Source organism: Paramormyrops kingsleyae, chromosome 15, assembly GCF_048594095.1.
Source record: "Paramormyrops kingsleyae isolate MSU_618 chromosome 15, PKINGS_0.4, whole genome shotgun sequence".
Lineage (NCBI taxonomy): Eukaryota > Metazoa > Chordata > Actinopteri > Osteoglossiformes > Mormyridae > Paramormyrops > Paramormyrops kingsleyae.
The window spans coordinates 25,591,769-25,615,370 of NC_132811.1; the positions used below are offsets into that span (position 1 = coordinate 25,591,769).

The window sequence follows — 23,602 nt, forward strand, 5'->3', positions numbered from 1 at the left end:
ATATAGTGATGCACTAAGCAGGACAGTAAAGATACAAGATTTCAAGTATGACTGTCCCCTAAGCCAAATCCCAAAGCGAGAGGTGTTTTTACCATGATGCAGAGAGGGAACATTAATTATACTGGCACAGATTTATTTTTTTTTGGTGAGCACAACGTAAAACACTAGAAAGGAAAGCACTCCTATTTTGAGCCAAAAGGGTCTTGTAAAAATTGAGATGAAAGATTTTAACTTTGCAATTGTTTGCTCCCTTAATATTATCATTAAGAACATATATGAACTGGAAAAATTATACCAGAAGAGTGCTAAATTCTTCCGTACAGATGCCAACAAGTTACGATTAAAGGAACACTGAAATCAAGATGGAAAAACAAATTTTATTTAAGAACTACCTGCATACAAAACATATTGCACATCAAACAACCAAAATGACCATTAAAAAACAGAAAGGACTAACAAACATAGCTTACAGAACAAAAAATAAAAATCTGGAAATTGATCTTTCAGTACTCCAAATGACACCTGCAAAAGAATTGAATTTGGAGTGTTTACAGTTACTACAATTGAATTTAAATACTGTACATATTCAAATAAATAAACCAAATAAAGCCCACTTTGAGAATTCACTCCCATTATCTTTCCAGTGTTCAAGCAGAAAAAGAAAATACAATCTTCAAGTATTCTGAAGGTAGTGACAGCATAAAAAAAATGGACAACAAAGTTAACAGATCAGTTTCCAGACTAAATATTCTACTGGGAAAGTTACTGTTCAGTGCAAATATCTCTCAGACTGCATTTTCTGGTTTCTCCTCGTATAAGAAGTGGTTGCATATTAAAACGTAACAAAAGCAGCTAACGCTCTTCATAACAAATAGTAGGACGTCTGGGGTTTTCTCCCATTGTCACCATATTCAACAAAAGGTTTGCTACAGCCAGCCAAAGTTTACTTTTCTACTCTTGGAAGGCACAACATCTGATCACGTCCTTAAGAACGTACTAGATAATTTTTTTTAATCCTGTAAATGTTCAGATTATTATTTTTTGGATCCATCCCCTTTTTGTTCCATTATGAAGGAACTGAAAAGTGCTGTAAAAATCTGGAAGTCCACATGTCTATCTTTGGCAAGCTTGTGCAAGCACTAATATAAAAAAATGCAGAGGTTAAACAGGAGTGGAGGCTTAGGACACCCCGTTCTGTACGGCCTGCTGGTTTCCATCGTCTCTGCTATCAATTCTCGTGGTTCTCTCAACTGGAGCATTTGACGTTGTTGGGGGCTCATCAGATTTGTTCTTGGGACCATTGGTTGTCACAAGAGCAGGGCTGTGGTCCTCTATAAAATCCATTTGTCCCTGTGGGGGTAAAGCTGAATTTACTAACAGTTTTACACAGATTATACAAATGTCTTAGGAGAATATTTTTTACGCAAGTTCAAAAAGTTAAGCAGATACTATGATTAAGGACAGGCTTCTATCAGGAAGATTCAGTCTTTAATCACATGTTGTAATTGTATGATTAATGGCACATGAATCTATGCAGAGCAGCTTTATTAAAACATCCTTATACCAGGGCACCAGTGAAGCTTCAATCTGATTGGTCAGAAGGGTTGATTAGGTTTTCTATAGCTGCACATGTAGTGCCAGCCAGGCGAATCACTGTAATAGGACTATTATAATCTTTAATTTCAACTGTACTTAAAAGAAACTGTACAAGCAAAGAAATGGCCACAAATCACTTAGACAACAACAGTGCTTCAGGCTTAGGACCATAACCTGTGGTCAATGAATAAATACCAAAATGATTTACTGATGTAATACACTTGTACTCCAGTCATACTTTACAGTCTTGTGTATCCTGCCAAAATGAGATGGGAGATGGTACATTAGTCTGGATTTAATAATTAGTAAATAAGTTGGGTTTTACCCATAGTGCAGCTGAATACCAAGAGGTACATGAAGCAGAATTTTTAAAACTATGAAAAACATCATTTTTAAGTCTTAATTGAAATAGCATAAGAAACAAAAAGTCAGTCTCCCATACATGGTTAGCCCACACTGCTCCATTTTCTTTCATAATGCTACGATTACTGTACTTTTCCACAGCAGCTATTGCACAGAGTGCAGTGTGCACAAGGTAGTGTAGTGCTGCCGAGCATAAGGACGGCAAAAATCTATTTTTACATGCTTTTTTTTTCATTTGTATGTGAGTGGTTGAAAATCTGTATATTTCCCTAGTATGTATGCATAAAGCTGGGTATCCACCAAGCCAATGGCAAAAGACTAGGGCTGTCAAATCCCATCAATTGTGAAAATTTGTGCTCGAACACAGTGGTACAACTAGAGGCGATGGTTGACAAACCATAGGGGTGGGAGGTATACCGGTGCCATAGTCATTATCGGTGTGATTGTGAGCCATGCCATGGATTGCAATATACTTTTAACACCATGAGAAGGAAACAGCCTACTTAAACAACCACCTATATAAAAAAAAGCATAAAATTTTCTTCAAAGGTTCAGTTGTACTCGTAGTCTGAATACTTGTCCTTATGCAGTAAACAGTATAACCTGTTTACGTTGCGTGAATTTTCTATGAAACAGTCTGACGCTGTTGTAATAGCAAATAAACTAATTCAACTATACACTGAACAAACAACCTGGTCACATACATACATTTATATATAGTAGCGAATTAAAAATCAGCATATATATGCACTGCTGCCTTCATGCAAGGTGCATGGTAAAATGAATGCTTGTATGTCAGGCCAAAAGTAGCCACTTAAACTAAGTATAGGGTAATGAAGTTAAAGGTTGGGAAAGAGGAATAAAAAAAGATGAGTGTAATGTCAGACACAGCCGAGGTGTCGACAGGGGGGGGGGCACCTCTGTTATTTGTAACTGGTTTGGTTTTAACTCATCCAACATGGAGCAAACTTCAATATTATGCAGGCTTTGTTGCCATGTTGTGATAACACTGATGCATTGTTACCTCCAGCTCCTTATTCACTCAAGTTGCTCTGCATAATGCATCATTTAAATATTTCACTGTACGTCTCAGTAGCTGTGGGCCTTCATGCTTTCATTTGTGTTTTGTGATACAATTTGACTCACAGCTACCATATGACGCAATAGTATTTTTGCACAGCAGAACTGGTAATTTTTGTTTTGTTGTAGCACATAAAATTAAGATCAGGATCTTCAGGCTCAATGCTGTTGATAATTTCACTTGTCTTCCAACTGAAAATATATTAAGCACATGGAATGTATCATCAAAATATATTTTTTTTCTCCATAAAGGGACATGACCTGCTACTCCTCCCAAATCATGGAAAAATGTAATACCGTGATATAATACCGTCACCGTCCAAAACTTGAAAAATACTGTGATAATAATTTTAGGGCATATCACCCACCCCTAATATACAGCCCAATCAGAGACCCCAGGTTCGCCAATTAGCTCAGAGGCCGATAAAACATGCTAAATTGGCCAAAAGACCACAGACGGTGACAAACCACGTGACCGTGCTTGCACACACCGGCACGGCGGCCAGTCACTGTCTCTCACCAACTCACCAAAAATCGGCTTGGTGTGATTCAGGCTTCATACATGTAAAGTAGTTAAGTAACAGATGCATGGGAAAACAAAGACAGCTGCTACTATGCACTGCTATCTGCTGTGTACACCTGCATCCCTACCCGCTCTCACCGGTTCTCTTTTGTTCTTCTTCTGATCCCTTGGGTTCATCTGTCTGCTCTGTGATTCTGCCCGTGATATGTAATCTGCCACGGTAACTGAAATACAGAATTATAAATACCTACATAAATACCTTTTTTTTCCATAAAAACATGATATCTCACACAAACATCATCCATCAGTGTGTGCTCCAGCAGAAATTCAATAAACTGCCCTACAAAAAAAATGAAATGCTTGTTAAAACAGCCTCAAAATCACTGAAATAGCAAAGCATTCAATGACCAATTGTTATATCTTCCATAACAGAACAAACAAATTAGTTGCGTAGTTCGGAAATTGTTTATAACATATAAGTTGTGCTGTAGAAAACAGGAAAAGGCTGGTATTAGTTACAACGTTTTTAAAGCATATTGGAACATATTGTCATATGAGAACACAAACACACACATGGACTTACATAAAACAGGGCTAGCACACAAAAAAAATCAACTCAAAAAATCAAAACAGTATTAACAACAATTTGATAGGGATGAGGACATATTCATGCATATGTTTTTAAATGACCCACACACACGATGCACCATCCAAATTACCCGAAGGAGGGCCCCTTGCAGGCTACACAGGCCAAAATGCAGCCTCTTGCAGGTCATGCAGCTTCGAAACAAATACAGCCTGGGCCTTCCCTGTTACCTGTGTGCCTCTCCTCTGGGGGGCGGAAGCGCCGCTTACGGCTACGGTTACGCCGCTGGGGCTTCGCCTCAAAATCATCTACAAAATGAAATTTGCAGAGACCCCTTTTTAAAAAGGGAATTTGAGCGGAAGGGGGCGAGGGGGCACACGGCCTGCTGGTCCTTACCGATGCCGTTCTCACTGAGCGAGGTGTTGTCGGACTCGCTCAGGCCGTCCATGAGGGTGGCCTCCTCATCTGTGCGGCGGCGGCGAGAGCGGCGGCGCCGGCCGGTGCTCAGGTGCGACTCGCTGGCATCGGTGTCGGCTGTCTGGTCCGTCTCTGTGTTGTCCAGCACGCTGAATGGGTTGCTGTCAGGGTCTCTCAACACTAAGCCCATGACAAGGAAGAGTAGGAGGGGTAAAGCACACGGAAAACTGGAAAACTCCTCCAAAAACCTGATGACAACCTCACACGCTTATAGACAGTACTCTGCGTAAGTCTTAAGCAACCAAAGGAAACTACATTTAAAACTTGGTCCCCTTTGGTGTTGTTTTGATTGCCTGAGCATGCTGAATCAGTTTTGAAGCTAGCTGATGAAATTGACCTGTCTTGAAATTGACTGGGCTGTATGTTCACTGTCACCAGTTATCCACTACTGCAAAGTTTATAGTGAGCGCTGTACCAGAGCTGATGGAGGAGCTGTGTGTCCCTCGCCCTGCCCCGCGGCCCCTGGTGCCATGGCCCCCGCGCCCTCGTCCCGGCCCCAGCCTCCGCCTGCTGTCCCGCTGCTGCCGTGGCCCGCGCTCTGTGTCCTCGCCGGCCAGAGACCAGTCGCTCAGTTCGTCCTTCCGTTCGGAGTCAGTCTCAGAGGCGTTAGAATACTCAGAGTTTGTACCTGTTGGGTGTAAGAAGCCAAGCAACGGTCAATCAATCCATCCAAAAGCAAACCTACGGCCAAAATATCCACATGCACATCAACCTAAAAAACAATTCTGAGGCACCAGTATCATCTATATGAACAAAATACGCAATGCAGCATCTATATAAGGCGGCAGCCAAGAGCCAAAGCTAGATCAGTGGTAGGGCTTCCATATCTACCACTAGCTACTGCAAAAAAACTCACAGGTGCTTAACAAAGCAGCACACAGTAGCACAGAGCACTGAATTCAAAATTTTTGTTCAATAATTGCACAATATTTTCAGAATCTATAATAGTGACCATATCCAAACAGATACTATACACAGGCCGCAATGTATATATAAAGCATTAATATACTGCCTATAGGAAAAGTAATCCACCAGCAAGCTAGCCGAATCTCCAAAAATACCTCTAGCGTCTCCGGACTTACTTCCTACTTACTCTGAACATCATGACATTACTCTCTACCCATAATAAATTTACATTTAAAGCTCTTACAGTTGGTTGATTCTACTCCTCTTTGCCCATAACTAAGCAGTTCCTTAATACCACAGCTCAGCTGTCCCTTAAACTACAGTCAAAGTATGTCTAATTTATCTGTGCTAATTACAACTGGAAAGTTGAAAAGGTACCATTCAGCCTGGGAAGAGCTAATTCATGTTTCACCTGAGACGGAATACCTCACCCAAAAGAATTCAGTGAGAAAAAGACTTTTTCATTAGTGCACGACAACATGTGGCTCTCTTTGCAGTCTAGCTATTTCTACTCCTTCATAAGATCTAAAACGACATAAGCTGCAAGTTTTGTTCAACCATTCTTAAATAGCTATTCATTTCTTAAAATGTGCTTCATTCTTTGTAAGAGACTATTCTGAAGTCAAACCTTCAGTCACATGATACACAGTGCACTTAGTATCTTATCCCCATTACCATAGCCGGAGGTGTAGTTTGGGCCCTTCCGACCTCGCCCCCTGCCCGTGTAGAAGCGGCTGCTGTGCATGGGGGGGCCTGAGGCACCGTCATCTGCGCCATAGCCACGGTCACGGTCCGCAGGCCGGCCGGACCCAGGCCTGAAGCCCATACCGATTTGCCGCAGCTGCTCGTCAATATGCAGCCTCTCCAGCCGCAGCTGCTCGACCTCCTGCAGGCCAAAGGGCAGGCGGTCAGTCCCCGCACCAGGCGTCCTCCTCAGCGGCGCGTAAACCGGCAGCAAGACACTTACGTTAAGGTAGGAGATGTGATATTCCAGCAGTACTTGCACATTCGCAATGTTCTCCTTGGTGCCAACAAACGTGAAAGGAACCATTCCCTGTGTCAAGATGGACAGGCTCAAATTATGACAGAATAAAAGGCTATTATAGGCATGAATACTGCTGCTGTAAGCTGAACCAATTATGGCTTAATTCACAGTACAGGTGTGCAAAGGTGAGAAATTTGCAGGCATTAAGTAAATTGAAAAGCCCCAATAGTTCCCAATATAGCTTCTTTAACCAGATGACTAAGTTAAGGGCTTACTTCTTGTCGAGGAAGCTTGTTATCATTGTCTCCTTCGATTCGCACTCGCACAACCCCCGACTTATCGACAATCTCCTGGATAACCTTTCCATTCTTGCCAATCACCTTGCCTGCAAAGGGCAGAGAACACGTGTTCTCCATGGTTCTTTGACCACCAACTGGGCCGTGTGCAGGAAGTTTCCACTCACCAACCAAGTTTCGGGGAATCTGAACAGCATCCTCAATGAACTCTAGGTAACTTCGTGCCTTCTGTACTGCTTCTGCACTCTTTACCGGGGGGGGGGGGGGGGGGGGCAGGAATGTGGAAGGGGCAGAAGTCACAACCTGGAGGTCGCAGCAGAAACAGTGCGTCCCTAAACACAGGGCCCAACTCACCTCCCCATAAATCCTGAACATGCCGCTGTCCTCATCCAGCTCAATGGCAGAGACCCCAGGCACCTTCCTGGCCTGCTGGATGTTGCTGCCGTGACTCCCGATGGCCAGCCCCATCAAGTCCTCCCTGACCACAAACTCCTCTTGGAAACAGGAGGCTAATTGCTTGGTGCTCTTAAAAAAAAGAAAAAAAAGAAAAAAGGTAAACCATCTCATGAAAATGAAAGAAGCCTCATACAAGCCTTTTTTTTGTATGACAAAGGGCACTTTTCCACTGCACCAGGTACTGTACTTTTGATACTTCAGTTATGGTACTTCTATGTGTTGATTTTTCACTGGTGCAGAGATGTTCACGAGTCACAAAATTAGAGTCAGAGTTAAGTCCCAAGTCTCTGACTTAGAGTCCAAGCCAAGTCTCAAAGTCTCAAGTCTCCATCGTGGTTCCAATTTGACATTATTTTTTATCAAAACATTTACCCACCCATTTGTTTTTTTTTATTAGTAACTGATGTGACTAAATGGGAATCACCATTTGAACAGTTCAAAAACTGCATATATCATACTTCCTTAGGCTTATATACATCTTGATAGTAATTGCTATTTGAAATGCCTTTGAAGCAATAACATATTTGTAAGAATCTAAGCACTTTTCCAATGTACATTTAAAAAAATAATACTTTCTTAAACTAAAATTATGATGAAGACATCCCGTGCAGGAAATTTTAGCATAAATTCCTGAGTTGGAACAAACATGTATGCACAAATTGCTGTGGCGAAAGCATGTCAGTCCGGCCCAGCCCCGGAACCAGACCAAACCATTGTGGACACCGCCCCCAACCACATTAAAGTGATGTGATTGGCTATAATCCAGACCCTGTTTGTCGTGCTGCTAGAGTAAATACATGCTAAAGTAAACTGCGATTTTCATTTTTACACATCATTCCGGTTAATTAAAATCGATTTGTCTCTTAGCTCATGTATGTGAGTAATTAAATAAAAGATTACTGTATGCAAGTAACACCGCAACCTACATGTCACGAAGTTAAAAAAATGTGTGCAGTCGTGCTGCTCTTTTAGTTACGGGGGAGATATTATTATTTAATCAAATTGTTTGCTGGTGTTGTTTTTACTTTATTAAAAACCAGTAAATATGAATGTGTGATGCAATGCAGAATAATTTAAGACATAATACCAATACGTATGTGAAGCACAATGAAGAAGTGTGGGCAGTTTTTAAGTTGCAAGAAAATACAGTTTGACTTCGAAGGGAATATTAGAAACGAAAAGGTGTCTGCTAAATTATCAGATTTATGGCAATCTATGCTGATTTGTGTCACCGCATAACATAAAACTAACATTTGGAATATCCTGTGTTTTGTCAGATCGGGTCGGCAATTTGTACTAGTGGCAAAACAGAAATGGTGTCACGCTTCTCTGGCTCCAGTTCCTATGCCCTGTGCACAGCCGCACATCATGATGTGTTTGATGCCTTTACGGTCTGGAGAGTATAGTACATATACTCAATGCTTTGCATGTGTCGAATTCCTAAGAAGTCAATGGAAAAGAAAAGCACCAAAAGTATTGCAACCTGGTGTGGTGGAAAGTGCCCAAAGAAAGAAGAGCACAATTCCCAAAGAGAATTTCCATGGTTAGTTCTCTAAGGTTAAAGCAAAGGCTACATGATATTACATCACAAAATTTGAAATATTTGTACTTAATATTGTAATATTGTATTAATATTGTAATTGGAGATTCAATTTACCTGAAATAAACTACAGCCAAACAGAACTTATCTACCAATAAAGTCTGTCAAATAAGTTGGTGGTATTGCTACGAGTTGTCAATAGACAAAAAGCAGCGACCAGAAAAGCAGGGATTACTGCACATGTGTACATTGCTATGACGATGCTGAAACAATACATCATGCCCTCCTAGTTAAAGCTCGGTTTTTACCTCCAAGTGTTTTGTGGCTTCTTCATTTCTGGACATGAGCATGAGCTTGGTGCGGATACTGCGCAGGTGCATGTCACTCAGTATGGCGACACGCTTGACAGTGGACTCATTTGTAGACTGGAGTGGAGCACAACTGTGGTGAGCACAGACCCATATGCTTCCTTAGATAAATGATGATATGATGAGAATGGAAACTTCAGACTCACCAAGACAACCAGCTCATGGGTTTCTGAGTTGTAAAAAATGCGACAGGCTCCTACTGCCTTCTTAAAATCCTTGTGCGAGTGCTCATTTTCACACCTAAAAGGAATAGACTGTTTTTACCCCAAAGTCAAAACTCAAAGTCAACTGTAACCTACGCTGAATTATGTGATGCACAGTATACATACGCTGCCCTTAGGTCCTCTGGGAGAGAGATTGTACATTTGTAAAAGGTGTTCTTAGTGACAGCTTTATTCAGATTCATAGGCCGGAGGCGATCATAGGTGACGATTTCATTGTACGTGGCATCACAGGCCGCATACTCGATTACGTAGAACTGGAAACGGCAAACATAACAACTGTAAGTTACACTTCAGAAAGAGCAGCCCCCATATCAAAAGTGAATGTAACCTTATACAGTGAAAAGGGCCAAATGTCATGCTAACCCATTTTACTTACATCTCCTTTAACCATGCGAACTTTAGCCAGCCACCAGCCACAAGGCTCCTGCTCATTTGCTCTTGAAAAAATCTGTGGAAAAACAGACAAAACAATCAAAACAAGGCCAAACAAGCCCAGGGAGAAAAAATGATTGAAAGGCATCATAAAGTAACCAAAGCTGATATTAAGCAACTAAAAGAATGGATGTTCCTATAAAAGACCTACCTCGACTTCATCACCCTCTCCGATATCCTTCCTGGCATCCAGTGGAGGCAGTAACCGCACATCACTGAAAGGAACTTGTCTCTCTGGTTGCCAGCTTCAAAAAGAAAGTTCGTAACTGTAAGTTTAATTCAACATTATCACTTTAATAATGACCTTTATAGACTAAAGTCAAGATCGGATGTCTTCATTTTGAGCTTTTCCTTAAGCAGAATACAAATTTTAAAAAAGACAGGGACACAGATCATACTCACTTATTTTCAAAGACAATGGTGAGTGAGTCATCATGGACATCTTTGACAAGCCCCTATAACAGAAAATGGAACTCTTCATTAGACCCATCTCTGAATGAGATGTTTCTTAAATATTCCTTTTAAGACTAATGTACAGTTTTAGAATATATTTACTGTAACTGGTAAAAAAACCCATCATTTCATTTTCATTAACCTGGAGTTATCCTGTGATGGTCATAGTGACACAATGGCTAGTGAGTCTTACATACACACTTTTGCTCAGAAACTGAAACTTAAGAGCTATCTGCATACCTCCGTACTATGGAAGACAGAGACAGACTTGCACAAATATTCACAGACATGCATCGGCGAAGCTGGATTCAAACCCTCAGTTCCACAGACTGAAACAACAACACCACAACACAGGCCTAACCTACAACTGCCAGACTGATTTTAGGTACACCAAATCATAAGCAAGAGATTCTCTATATGCCATGTTTGTCGGTAACATAAAACTAAAATCAACAAAAGCATCATGACTAAGTAACAGTAACTTGGTAAGTCAGGTCAGACGATTATATATATGCTGAAAGATTCTCATAACGTAATTCGTCTATTTTTACCAAATGACTTTAATATGCGGCCGTTTTCCATGGAAACATTTGCTGTTGCGGCAGCCAGTGGGAAGAGGAGAAACACGTCGGTCCCTCTTACATCTCAGCGCGTCCAAGTCAAAAATAGCTGGGAATGCGCGGCAGTCGAAGAGTGACGGGGGACAGCTGAGGGTGAAGGGGGAGGGGGAGACGCTTTAAACTGGGCGATCAGGGAAGGCTGCTGCTTGACCAAGTGCACCTAACCACCAAAAGCGCAGCGCAGAACACGGCTGATCACTTTTCGATGACCAAAAACTCGGGACAGCAGCCACTCATTTCCATCTACATACACAGAGCTGTTAGTTTAGTTTGTCTGATTAAAGAAAAACACGTCTTACATAAATTAAACCCCAGAAAATAAATCTGCATCAGTTCCTTGACAGGTCCGTAATTCATGGACCAGGCTTCCCCGACGACCAAATATAATGCTGCTCCAGCTACTTAATGCTACGACATAGATAACCATTAAAAACTACGTTTGCTGCTTGGATGAACGATTATTTAAAAGACAGATCTAACAATAATAAAAACCAGCAGTAAAGAAACCATGTCGCCGTGGCAACCCGGCTGTTTACATGCTGCAGGTATAGAGTGAAACTGGACAAATTAAACCGGGAAAACAGTCTGAGTGAGCGGCTAACTAAGAGACCGGCCTGAACTGGCGAGCAAACTGTCTATGCTAGCTAACTAAACTAACCTGGTAACCTCGATAACTGACTAAATTATAAAGCAGCATGAGCTGTAGGGTTAGACGGCTTAGCTAGGTCAGCGAAACGCCAACAAAGGAGTTAGCCGACTAGCTAAGGTTAGCCTGACTACCCCGAGTACCGCCCCTCGTCAAAATTCCGAAGCGAAACCTAAAACACCGCAAATCCACTGGACGTACACTTATGATATTGGGCGGCAAACTGGTAAAAATACCGCTTATTTTAATGAACTGGTTTTGGTAGCAAAGCCTGCTGCGGAACATAAGTCTTAAGAGGAGCCGACAGTGTACATACACATCGCCAAATGTCAGGAAAACACGCACCGGCGAAAGCAAAGTGGCGCCTGAACGTCCCTCACCCCTCTGCGATATTTCCACACTCGCCAAAATCGCTTACAGTCGCTCCAAAGCGGCGTTGAAGTATATTTACCTTGTAATAAGCCCCGTTAGAGCCGCGGACCTCCACCGTCAATTCCTCCATATTGGACGTGCAGTGCATTCTGGGAGTGCGCTCCAGAGTCCTACTGCCGCGAGCCAGGAAAAGGGTCCGGCCCAGTGAGGATGGCAGGAGGTGATGTGGTGAAGCTTTACCGTGCAGTCATACACACCAGCTAACCCGAATATCTGTATAGGGCGAACATGCAAACCCCAGAAAGGGGTACGGAAAGTAATGTGCGGGCTTCACCTCTCCAGCCTTTCAGCTGTGAAGTCATAGTTGTATCCTTAAAACTACCATGCTCTGTGTACTATTGTGAATGAACTAAGCAATTAATTCAATTGAGAAATAACCAATAACACAGAAAGGAGACTTTTATCTTACAGTTACTATGATTACGTTGTTGATTATCTGTGGTATAAATATACATTAGTCTATTGTCTGTATATTTTTTTTTTATAGTTTGTTAAAGTTTTACTTTCTCATTTACTTATTTAGCGCATGCTTTTATTTAAAGCAACATGCAATCCCAAGTAGTTAGAAGATGTATGGATGAGTTCTAACAGTAGAAGTAACTTGAGTTGAACTCTAAGAACTGTCCCTTTAATTGTGTGTCATCTTGTAGGTGGGAGAAAATGGTGTCCATATAGCTATCAACTTCAACACATTCAACTGTGGTGTTCAATCTTGATAGGCAGTCTTACTACTGTCAATGGACTCCTGAACCACAGAGAAACTGTATGTTTGTTTCCACTTTTACATATACCCAGGTACAAGAATGTTGGTCCATTGTCTGTTCCTCTTTGCAATTGTCATTTTTGATTAAATCATTGTATATTCTTCTGACTGGTATGCCAGAGCACAGATGCTAACACCTTGCCTACACCAGTCCATTCTCATTGATTCATGGGCATTGCCGCCATTAAATCTGAGGGGGATGTGTCCCCCTCACATTTCATAATTATTCCTTTGGAACCCCCCCACATTTAACATAAAATATTAGATTTATGCCAGTGTCTCTCCCCCCCCAATCAAAATGCTTCTGACGCCCCTGCATTGGTTCCTGTTATCATGGCCAAAACAGGAAGTGCCAGGTTCAGTGGCTATACAGTGAGGGCTATAAAGTTAAATTGAATAAAGATAGATTGAAATGAGAGAAGAAAGTCTTGCTCTGGGCTTGGTCATGTGTTTTGATGAATGTGTAATACAGGAATAGCTACCTTTAATCAGTCAGTCAGATTTGGGTTCCGCTCTTCTGTTGTATTCTGTCACAATTCTATGAGAGTCCCAGTTCCATGTCCTGGTTCCTGTTTTCTTGGTTCCCATCTCCTGTTACAATTTCTGGTTCCACTTTCCACACTGGTTCTCGTGCTCCGTGTTTACCATCCATCTGCATATTTTACCATATAATTTGGACTGGATTCTAGTCAGTTCAAAACACCTGACTGATACTATTGGGCCAACTTCTTTTGGTATCACATAACATTGGAAAATAACCTCAAACCCAGTAGCTCAGCATTTGACTACCTGTGCTATGAATTTTTTACCCTTAACTCATTGGGTCTTGTTCACATTGAATACAAACACAGTGTTTTCTATGCATAATTATCTTTGTAGTAATTATATTTTCCTTATCTCACCCTGACCTTGTTCAAATTACACATTCAACATACTGTCTTCTAAAGTCTGAGCTGTTGTGCTGCTGTTTTTGTATCAAAAATATGCATAATTTTTACCTTTCGCATTTGTGATTTTGTATTTATAATTTCAGATTTATATCCAGTTAAATCATAACATAAATCATAAAAGACATCAGCCTGAGTGATTTATGTTAGTGGTTAACTGACTAAATATTTGGATAGGAGCTATAGTATGATCTATTTGACCAGTGCATTGTCTTGGTGCCAGGTCAAAACTGTCACTGTAGATATACAACACGAACTAAATTCTAAATTCTCGCATACTACAAAATATAGATGGAATTTACCTTATGGTGAAGGCAGAGAAGTTTGAAAGATCCCTTCTTCTGAGTCAAAAAATGGAAGAATAAAACAAAAATTTTCAGTGATGATCTGCACAAGGCAGAAGATCCAGAAGCAGAGAAATCATATATAGATAGACAAAACAATGGTGGTGCCCACAGAGCCCATGAGCCATTATTACTTAGTATCACAAGTAAAATATTTTGAACATAGTCTTGCAGTGTTCTCTGGAAAAAAAAAAATCAGTTAATGGTGTAATGATTCTGAAACCGAGAGCAAAACCACGATACAAAAGTTCACGATCTCGTGTTACGGGTATCCCAACCCCAGCCTGCTGCCACTGCTGCAGGTGCCTCCCGCTGAGTCGTCATTGTGATCACTGTGCACATGTACAGCAATCACTATCTTCTCATATTAATTTGACTTTTATTTTTCACTTTCCCTTCTTTCCAGAACATCTCCTGCAGTTTTTCACCTAGAAACTCTGTTCCACCTCTCAAATGTTCTACCCATTAAGGACAAGTGTGCTTGTATTTCTCTTTTTGATATTCCACTTGCATCTCTCTTTTTCATCCCTCTTTCTGACAACTTTTTCCCATAGACTTGTAGGGGGATTTTTTTCAAACTGCTTCCATTCAGCCAACATACAACCTCCAGAAGACATCCAGTATGCTGCTGAAAAGTATTTAGCCAACTTTTATCAGTTTAACCGTCATTCATCCCTTCTTTTTCATCTCTCTATTTCCCCCATTTAGCTTTAATTTGCCTTTCTTATTGGCAGCACTCTTCTATTTTGCCCGTTTATTCTATCATTCATCTTTCCATCCTTCCATATGAATCCATAGATTTTATTACTCTCATTGTTTTAAAGCCACAACAATCAAACTCTGTATATAGACTTAACAGCTGATTAAAGGCACTAAACAATCACTCAACTGCTGAAACAAAGCACAAATATTTGTCATTCCTTTATCTTTTCTTTTTCCAGTGTCTTTCTCCTTTCATGAGCACAGCAATCACACATTCTCTTCAGAAAGTGCCCTTTCTACTTACTAATGTTACAAAACACATTTTCATTTCATAATTAACATTATAACACATGAATCACAATATCCATCCATCCATTTTCCAAACCGCTTATCCTACATGGTCGCAGGGCGTCCGGAGCCCATCGTGAATCACAATATTATTATTCTATTTAAAGTTAGGGCAAGCTGTATATTTTGTACATATTACGCCTATTTTATTGTCTTCCTACTGCATTTGTCACGTGCCTATTGCTTTTTTGATCCCCTTAAGGAAATCCTACCCATTGCCACATCTTGCTCTCCAAGATACACATACTGTATGTAGGTGAGGTGAATCATGGCAGTAGCCAACTGCAGAGGCCTCCATGCAGTTGGCGGTTAAGGGCCTTGCTCAAGGGCTCAGAGATGTGTTACTATTTTGCCAAAGCCAGGCTTGAACTGGTGACTTTCTGAGCTTAGCCCACTGAGCCATATGCTGCCCTTGATCCAATCACAATTGAGTGATCACGCCTGCCCTAAAGGCTAGGCTACTTTCATTAGCTTAAGATGGATAATGACCCTCTTTAGTATTCCAAATTGCTGGTGATCAATAAAACCACTTTTTCTTATTCACCCCTCCCCCAAAAAATCGTGGTATGAACCAAACCGTGGCTGAACAATTGAGGTCTGAACTGAACCATGGAATTGGAGAATCATTACATCCCTAATATCAACATGTCACTAATCATAATTAGTTGTATTAATTGGGGGCAGGGCAAGCGGTTTCAAAAAAAGATGGATGGATGGATGGATGGAATTGGGGGTAGCACAGTGGCCTCATATGTCTATTAAATGTATTATATATAATATTAATTCATTGTTGTATAATAGAATACATGACATTTCAGTTGGTTTTGCGTTTGTAAATAGCATGAACCTCCCGATTACATAAACACGGATGTGTTTTTTAGGTGCAATAATGTGAACGTTCCACCTGTGTCACTGCATCACTGTCATCTATCATTTAGGCCTACTTCCGGTTGTAAACCTAAGCATTTTGTCTGCTTGAAACTCTATTGGAACTTGGTCAGTTTTCTGATCAATGTCTTGCTTCTTGCACATGATATGTTTTAATAGTAAAGCATTTGTTGCCACTGAAAACAAGTACACTCCAAATGAGTCCCATCTCTGAATTGAGAATGTGCTGCTAGTAAAAATGGAAACACTGGGAGGCTGCGTATGTGATTTGTATTGGAGGAAGCCAGTTTTGTATCTTAATGTGTAGAGCAGTAGTCTCCAACCGGCCAATCAGCAAGACATTCATCATCGATTGCCTCTCCATTTCCAATATAAATCAGGGGACCCAGCCCAGTTTGCTAAATACACCAAGGGGGACCCCATCATGATTCAGTAGCTCATCAGAGTATTTTCTTTGTAAAAAGAACTTTTCCTGAAAAAAAGCTTAGAAATCACCGGTGTAGCGGCTCAGAGCACTGTGAAATGCAACCTTAATATGTGTCCTGTGTTTATTTTTCACAGATTTGAATTATGCTATTTGTAGATCTACCATCCACAGCTCTTTAGCTACCTCTCGCTGGCACCCTCCATCAATACCCTTCCGTCGTCCCCACTGGTAATTGTGGACCTGCAAAATGGTTGGCACGTCTTTAGGAGTAGTAACAGCGGGCCCAGATATCCTGGCTGCCCTTAACCCTCCCCCATGTGGTGAAAGAAAGGCAGCTGCATTTTTAGCGCAGAAATTCCCATGGCAACAGGGTAGGGTGCCTCCGACCTGCGCAAAACACTGAAAGGAAACCTGTGCATTTACTGTGCTTTAATTCCTGCTGGGAGCTCATGAATCCCCCAGATAGGCACATATTTATTCAGGTTCAAAACTAACATCCTAAATGAAGCTAGTAAACCAATAAATCATGTCTGTTTTGTGATGGAAAGAAGTTTAAACATGAAAGAAGGACTGTGTGTGATACAATTATTATCAAAAGTGATAATTTTCATTATATTGACAAGATGTATATTAAAATTGTTCAGCAAACGTTTATATATAAAAACAACAGGAGAATGTTTTTCTTTAAACACACCGAAAAACCATTCAGATATGTTGTCCCCACAATGAAAGTCATACTGCAGTTATAAGTATAGTTACATTTCTAAAAATTAATATAAAATCTGGTTTGTTTATTTCTTCATTATTGCTGTCCTTGTAGGTCATGGGATAAAATAAAATAAAGGTTAAAAACCAAACCATGAAACGAAAAGTCTGTGGCACAGAAACAATCGAAGTTATGTCAGACAGCGGGAAAGTCGGGGCTCTGTAATCAGCCAGGACCTCAGAGGGTGCTGGCAGTGAAAGATGGGCTCTGGTGGATCTTCAGTGCACATGAAGCCTACATTGTCTCAGGGTGACTCACAGCCACCAGAACTGAGTTGCAAAAAATAGGGAAGAAAACCTCGAAGGGCTGGGCTTGGACTTTCAAAGGTCATCAACATAGAGCCTGTTGCTAATGTTCAGCTGCCAGGAGTTCGTTCAGGTTCAGACATGCCCCCCCATCATGTTCACTGGTGTTGTCTTAGACAGGACAACAAAGAAATTGTAATACTGTATGAGAAAGGTAAAAAACACCTTCAAACTTAGTTATTACTATTACCATTAATTAAGATATATTCAGTTTCATATGTGTGCTGTAACAGCAATGTCCAGTTTTAGCTAGTCAATCCATTTGCATAGTGATTTTGCTGTTTTCAAAAATTGCAGCTTTTGGGGGTTTATACATTTGCCATTTACTGGATAAGTCATTGGAAATGGATGGATGGATGAATGGATCTTGTTTCTTCAAACCTAACTTCTGTATTCACTGCCGCCCTAAACTGCCTACTACACTGGAGACAATAAAACAGGGAAAAATACATTAAGGACCTGAGAAAGAAGTGAAAGATGCTATGGATTTCATCACCTGCTCTACCCTCACACAGTTGCTTTCAGCAGCAGAAATGTGTCGCATTAGTACTGCGAAAACACAGGAAAAATCACACCTTTAGACATCTCATGCCAACAGCTCATTCATCCATGCTTTATAAGTAAGGTTATAAAGTCAGGCCTGTTTTTCTAAGATGCAGCATCTTAACTAGCAGGAGTGACTCGCAGATGTGATGTGTGTAAGTTAGATTCCCAGTCTTTGTTTGAGAGCTTAAATGCTGTGAGGCCATTTCATCTTTTCACCAGCTGCAGTTCAAGTCTGTCTCAGTCCAGTGTAGTCCTTGAATTTGAAGACAACATGTATGTTTCCTGAATGTAATACTAGAGTTTAAGTAAGGTTCTAAATGATAAATGTTTTTAAATGACTCTTACTGTGCTCATGGGAAATGACTGTGGTTATGGGAAATGGGGGGATTCTTTCTTTCTTTCTTTCTTCATTTGGTGTCAGAAGTGAATTGTTTTGCGACTGACTTTCTGCCCCACGCTATGACTGCTGCCTCTGCTATTGCTACCAATGACATCGTACATGTTTCTGCTAACTTTTGAAAAAGATGATATAAATGGCTGTCCTTGTTTTGTAGCAACCCTCCCTCGGAAATTTTATTAGCTGCCCCATGGTTAATATTAGCATGTGGCTGCCATATTAGTGACATTTTTCCAAAATTTCCTGTCTTCTCTATTGCCTGTTTCTCTGGGGCACCTTTCCATAGTAATACTCTACCTATCAAGACATACATCTATATTCCAACCGCCTAGCCTAGTCATGGTGACAGCAGGGCCTGCAGCCGATCTCAGGCGGCACAGGGCTCAGATACACCCTGGATGGGATGCCAGTCCACATACACACATGCACACATGCACACATACGCTATGGACATGTAGAGACACCAGCTATTCAAGCTGCATGTCTTTGGATAGCAGGAGGAAACCAAAGTGGCAAAACAGGAAAGCTTGCAAGATCCATGCAATCAAACACATAGGCAGCATTTGAACCCACAACCCTAGAGGTGCAATACCACCATGCTACCCCAATTAATAACCAGCTTCGAGGGCCAGTGGTGTCTTCATGGTTAGGGAAGCACACGTGTAATTGAAAGATTGCAGGTTCGAATCCCCCACCAGCAAGGCACCACTGAGGTACCCTGAGCAAGGTACCGCCCCCAAACACTGCTCCCCGGGCACTGAATTAGCTGCCCCTTGCTATGTCACGAAAGTCACATATGGGTTAAATGCAGAGGACACATTTCGTTGTTGCACACTGTGTGCTGTGGTGTGTCAACAATGACAACTGATCACCAAATTCTAAAAAAATCTAATAGCTAATTATGTTTGGTAATATGTTTACAAGTTTGGCTGATTTCAATTCATATTATTTGTAGATTTTTGCATTAGGGTTTCTGCATATCTAGATGTCTTGAAACTTGCATTACACTGCCACCTTGTTTTTTATTGGTAGCTAAAATGACGAATTGCTGCCACCTGCAGCTCAAGCTGTAAATAACAGTGTGAATATGGCAGGGAAAAGGCGGGATGAAGGCTTGGCCAGGTTGCGAAAAAGATTGAACGATTGAACTAATATTAAGCCGTTTAAAAACTACAAAAAAACAAGGAATAATATATTAAAATATAACATAGCGCAATATATAAATACTTATAATACATTACAATTAACATTTCATTACCATGTATGTGATCATACATATGTCAAAATATTCCTCTTACATACTGTACCTTCATAAATTATAATAGAAGTAAAACGCAAACAAAAACCCATCAAATTTATGTAGTGATTCGTGTCGTAGTGACATCTAGTGGTGAAATTAAACATTGGCATGACCCCGAAAACTGACGTAACCTTTACGCTTGACCCAACAGAAGAAATCTCATTTCGGTCATTTTTAATCAGCCATCATCTAATTATTTTGTACAATTATTTGTTCACACAATCTGAAGTACACCTTCAAATAAAATGATCACTGAAAACGACCAAAAAGACACATGAAATCAATATGTTTTAATTTGATGTAATTAATACAAAGCATACATATTTAAAATCAATCACGGAATGATTACAGTTTATCTTATTTTGAAACAGACATTTACTGAGGACAGTGTCGCTAATGCGTACAATAATAATAATCTGCTAATTTAAAGGCATATGGTTTGAAACACGTTTCTATGTATGTATAAAATTAGAATTCCGAGCAATAATACGTACAACCAAGAAAAAAAATACAAGCATTAAATTCGTCATTAGCCTAATTATAACAAGATGAAAGTCTTTAAGAGACAACTGGAGTGGTTATGGGAAACGTATGTACCTGAAGATCACTTCACTGCAGTATGGAAGTCAGAAGGTCTAAGTGAAAATCGTATGATACAGAAAAGGCTGTATGACGGATTTGGTATTAAAATGAGAGCGTAAAACCTGTGGGAAGTGGTGCTTTAATAGGAAATGAGCGGCCATGGGAGCAAGGCATAGCAGTGAGGAAGAGAGGACTGCAGCATAATTATGTTTTAGTTAAAAGGAGGCAGAGCATTACAAAACTGCCAAAGAAAGAGATACACTAATCAGTTTAAGAAATGGGCGCAACCAGAGTCATGACACTAAGCATCATGCATCAGTCAATTCACATTTACACACGCTTCATTTGGCGTGAAGGGATACATGGCTTTTAATATTTATATTGAGCCAAACAGCTTCAAATCCTAAACTAAGATCTACTGTATCCTTAAACAAATTACTTAACCCAAATTGTTCCTATTAAAATTCTGCCTGAAGTCTAAATGGATTATTGGATTAATTACCACCAGTATTCTTTCAGTTGAACCGTTCTGTATTTCTGTTGTGCTTCTTAATGCATTGACTCTTCGGGGAGCAAACTGTGTTGTTTCAGGGTAAAATTACTCAGATATCAAATAAGAAATAATGTAGCTTTAAAAACAGTACTTTAAGATAACAGAGGTCTCGATGGTAAATCCAAGATTTCCATCACATGTCATGCTCGTATTTTTTTTATCATATTACAGAATAGTTTTGTGAAACAAATCACAGATAACAGTTAAAGGCAATTAGTATGGGGCAAGGCCCACTATAATTTCAATAAATGTACTCTCCAGAATCATTAACAAGAAGGACCGACTGCATAAAACTTGCTGCATATTTACCATGGTGTCTGGTGCTGGCGCAGATTTTGTGGATGTATTTTTCTGTGTGGACACGATTGCCAGTCTTAGGTAATGGACAGAAGGTACCTTCACTTTGGAGTAAAAAATAAAAATGCACAAGTTTGTTACATTTTACATGCATCGTGCATATTTGTTAATGTTGGGTGAGGAGCATCCACAGCACTAATGCAACAACATAAATCATTACCTAAAAGAGCGATATAAAAAAGACACGGAAACACTGCACAGTAAGTCAGTTATAAAGGCTCTCCAAGCGTGTGCCTTCGAGTCTGTGCACGCAGAAAACCTTAATTCAAATCAATAATGTGTGCATGACAGTCAAATATGTTTTACTGGTTTTGAGAGCCATTACCATATAGGCATTTATGGTTCAGCTGATAGCCTGTCCTCACTTTCAGATTTAAACCAGTTTACGGATTCCATTATGCTAAGCCCGAACACCACTGGTAGAGATGAATGATTACGAAACACAGTAATCTCCTATGGCACCATCATTGCAATTGCAATATTACAATTCGGCCTTCCCATTTTTTTTTAATTCAAGAAAAAAATGAGTGTCCCAGTAATCAGATATAAAGCAAGCTTTCGCAAAGTTAAGCTGCTTCTATTAGAATTTCATCTTCTTTTAAATGTAGCAAAAATGCACACAAGCTGCAGTCACAGGGAGACACACTTACTCTTATGATATCTACCATAGTTTTCCACGTCAGTTTTAACCTAAAATTGGCACTAAGATGCCATTAAGTATTTAACGTACCATTTTTACAATGGCCCGAGACTTTAAATGTCAATGTGCAGCATACGAAATAATAATAATTACTATCATCCTTACAGCCCTTCTGCAGCTGAGAATCAGACCCACAAATGCATTCAGGCATCGTGAATACACCCTGATGTTTATATACATTACATAGTATTAGCCTTTTTAAAAAGTCTATTTTCTGATGAAATCTTACTAAACCTGAAATTTCCTGACCTGGTCTAGCTTTCTGTCGGATGACTGAGTAAGCCCTCGTGTGATGAGTTGATTAGTACATGCCGTGTAAATTACACATACATGCCGTCACGTGTAAATGCCTTAACCAGGAAAAAACCTGCCCACATAGCTGATGGTGGCTCGGTTTTTACGCGCTACTTTCTGAAACGTCTTGAAACTGTGACAGTTGGAAATGAAAGCTTGGGTCTCTCCCATGTTTTGGAGACAGAGTGAGTGAGGCCACGTCCCTACAGATGACCTATGCAGGAGACACGAAGGGCAGGGCTGACCTTCACAGCCCAGAGTGGACTTTTGCCTGCTGTCATTGTGTGCCGTGACACTAGAGCTGCAGGTCTGTTAGGGGGCTGTGCTGACCACCACCCATCTGCTGGGTCCTTTCACACAAGCCCAGAGGGTCAGGGGTCAAGATGCTCTGGTTATGTACGAATGAAAGTGAAGGGTAATAGAAGAAGAACCTTTCTTAATTAGTACTGGTTTTAATTAGTGCTTAACAGAACAGTTACTTCTCTTGTGCTAATGTCATCTCACCGGCTAACATCCTTTTAAGCTGATAAAATCCCCATTTACACTGTACCGCAGCTCCAGATTGGCTGAACAGCTCCAGATGGCCACTGATTCAAGAGCAGGCCGCAACCTTTAAAGGTACGGGGCCGGGTGTCAGCTTCTCTGGCCTTCACCAATGAGCAGCCTTGACAGCCCCCACCTAATCACTGGGAAGATCACCCCCCAAAGTCAAAGTGAATCAGGCAAGGAGGAGGCGTTACGCTCCATTCAAATGTTTCATCAAAACATGAAATCTGAGAGCCAGGAACAATTTCAAAGAGTGTGCCTGAGCGTCGAGAAACTTTCCTTTTTCTCAAGTTTCTCGCAGGGTGTAAAACACTCACATAATCTTTTTGTTCAGATACAGAAAGCTGGCAGAGTCCTGCCTCTAAATAAGCTTTATCTGTTTCTCCAAGCAAAACACAGAAATAGCTGCAAATCTATTAGTGTTTGTTCATCCGCTTGTTCAATTCTGTTCCAATCTGCGGCCCGTTTATAGGTATAATTGAAAATTAGTAGTGCAGCTTTTTCGGGAGAGTAATTTATCACGCTGCATTGTTCCTGCGTGACACCGCCGCCCCGGCTCTGAGGGGGAGCCGGCTGCTGGGGGTCGCTCCATGGGAAGCAGCCCCTCTGTGGCAGTGCATTTTCACTGCGCCACTGCTAATTGCGGCCTCCTCTCGGCTGAATTGCGGATCGCGTTAAAGAGCTTGTTTGCTCGGTGCGGCGGCCCAGCCAAGGCCGCTCTGGCTATTATCAAAGATACTCTTGATCTTTTCAAAAGCAAGAAATAGATTTTTTTCCCCTCTTTCTCTAGACAGGAAAAAAAAGTAATTTGCAATGCGTCCATTAGTTCTTCATTAAACCAAGATTAAATTGCT

General features: G+C 40.7%; 1 protein-coding gene across 4 annotated transcripts; it reads right to left on the reverse strand.

Moving 5' to 3' along the window:
- Positions 1-357: 357 nt before the first annotated feature.
- Positions 358-12,156, reverse strand: fxr1 (FMR1 autosomal homolog 1). 4 transcript variants are annotated; one of them, XM_023819978.2, is made up of 18 exons: positions 12,003-12,049; positions 10,837-10,992; positions 10,235-10,287; positions 9,984-10,077; positions 9,777-9,848; positions 9,506-9,654; positions 9,323-9,416; positions 9,117-9,233; positions 7,167-7,337; positions 6,980-7,058; positions 6,792-6,901; positions 6,499-6,585; positions 6,207-6,417; positions 5,041-5,253; positions 4,545-4,745; positions 4,379-4,456; positions 3,701-3,786; positions 358-1,350 (listed from the first exon to the last, which is right to left on the reverse strand). In XM_023819978.2, exons 5-18 carry the CDS (start codon positions 9,789-9,791, stop codon positions 1,180-1,182), a joined length of 1,782 nt encoding a protein of 593 aa, XP_023675746.2. In that variant the 5' UTR covers positions 9,792-9,848; positions 9,984-10,077; positions 10,235-10,287; positions 10,837-10,992; positions 12,003-12,049; the 3' UTR covers positions 358-1,179. The 4 variants fall into 4 exon arrangements, with proteins under 4 accessions (XP_023675746.2, XP_023675743.2, XP_023675744.2 ...); XM_023819975.2 differs by lacking the exon at positions 10,837-10,992 and having other exon boundaries at positions 12,003-12,156; XM_023819976.2 differs by lacking the exons at positions 10,837-10,992; positions 12,003-12,049 and adding an exon at positions 10,526-10,739.
- Between the last annotated feature and the right edge of the window lie 11,446 nt (positions 12,157-23,602).